Genomic DNA, 261 nt, shown 5'->3' on the forward strand with positions numbered 1-261 from the left:
GGGGGGGCGGGCCGTCGGCCGGTTCTGGGGGTCGGTGCCGCCGTTGACCAGCTCCACCTTGAAGTCGTAGCTGGGGAGCTCCGGGACCTGCTGCCGGAGGAAGTCCCGGACGTCCGCGTGGTTGGAGTGCTCCTCGAGGTAGCCGCTCACCCCGAGGCGGACCTGGGACGAGTTGCCGGGGGCCTTGTAGTGCATGTTGTACAGCTGGCGCAGACACTTGGGCGTCACGGTGCCGGAGCAGGCGGCGCCGGCGCGTCGGTC

The 261-nt window shown here is 71.3% G+C and overlaps 1 protein-coding gene across 1 annotated transcript in view; it reads right to left on the bottom strand.

The window, feature by feature from the left end:
- Positions 1 to 195, bottom strand: part of MAA_07727 (tripeptidyl peptidase precursor) — a gene marked incomplete at both ends in the record, with an annotated part of 1151 nt that extends 956 nt beyond the window's left edge. The window contains one exon of the mRNA XM_007825725.2: positions 49 to 195. Within this exon, the coding sequence (XP_007823916.2) occupies positions 49 to 195 (147 nt within the window). The remainder of the gene's footprint in view (positions 1 to 48) is intronic.
- Positions 196 to 261: the final 66 nt, after the last annotated feature.

This window comes from Metarhizium robertsii (genome assembly GCF_000187425.2).
Source record: "Metarhizium robertsii ARSEF 23 chromosome Unknown MAA_Scf_1, whole genome shotgun sequence".
Taxonomy (NCBI): domain Eukaryota; kingdom Fungi; phylum Ascomycota; class Sordariomycetes; order Hypocreales; family Clavicipitaceae; genus Metarhizium; species Metarhizium robertsii.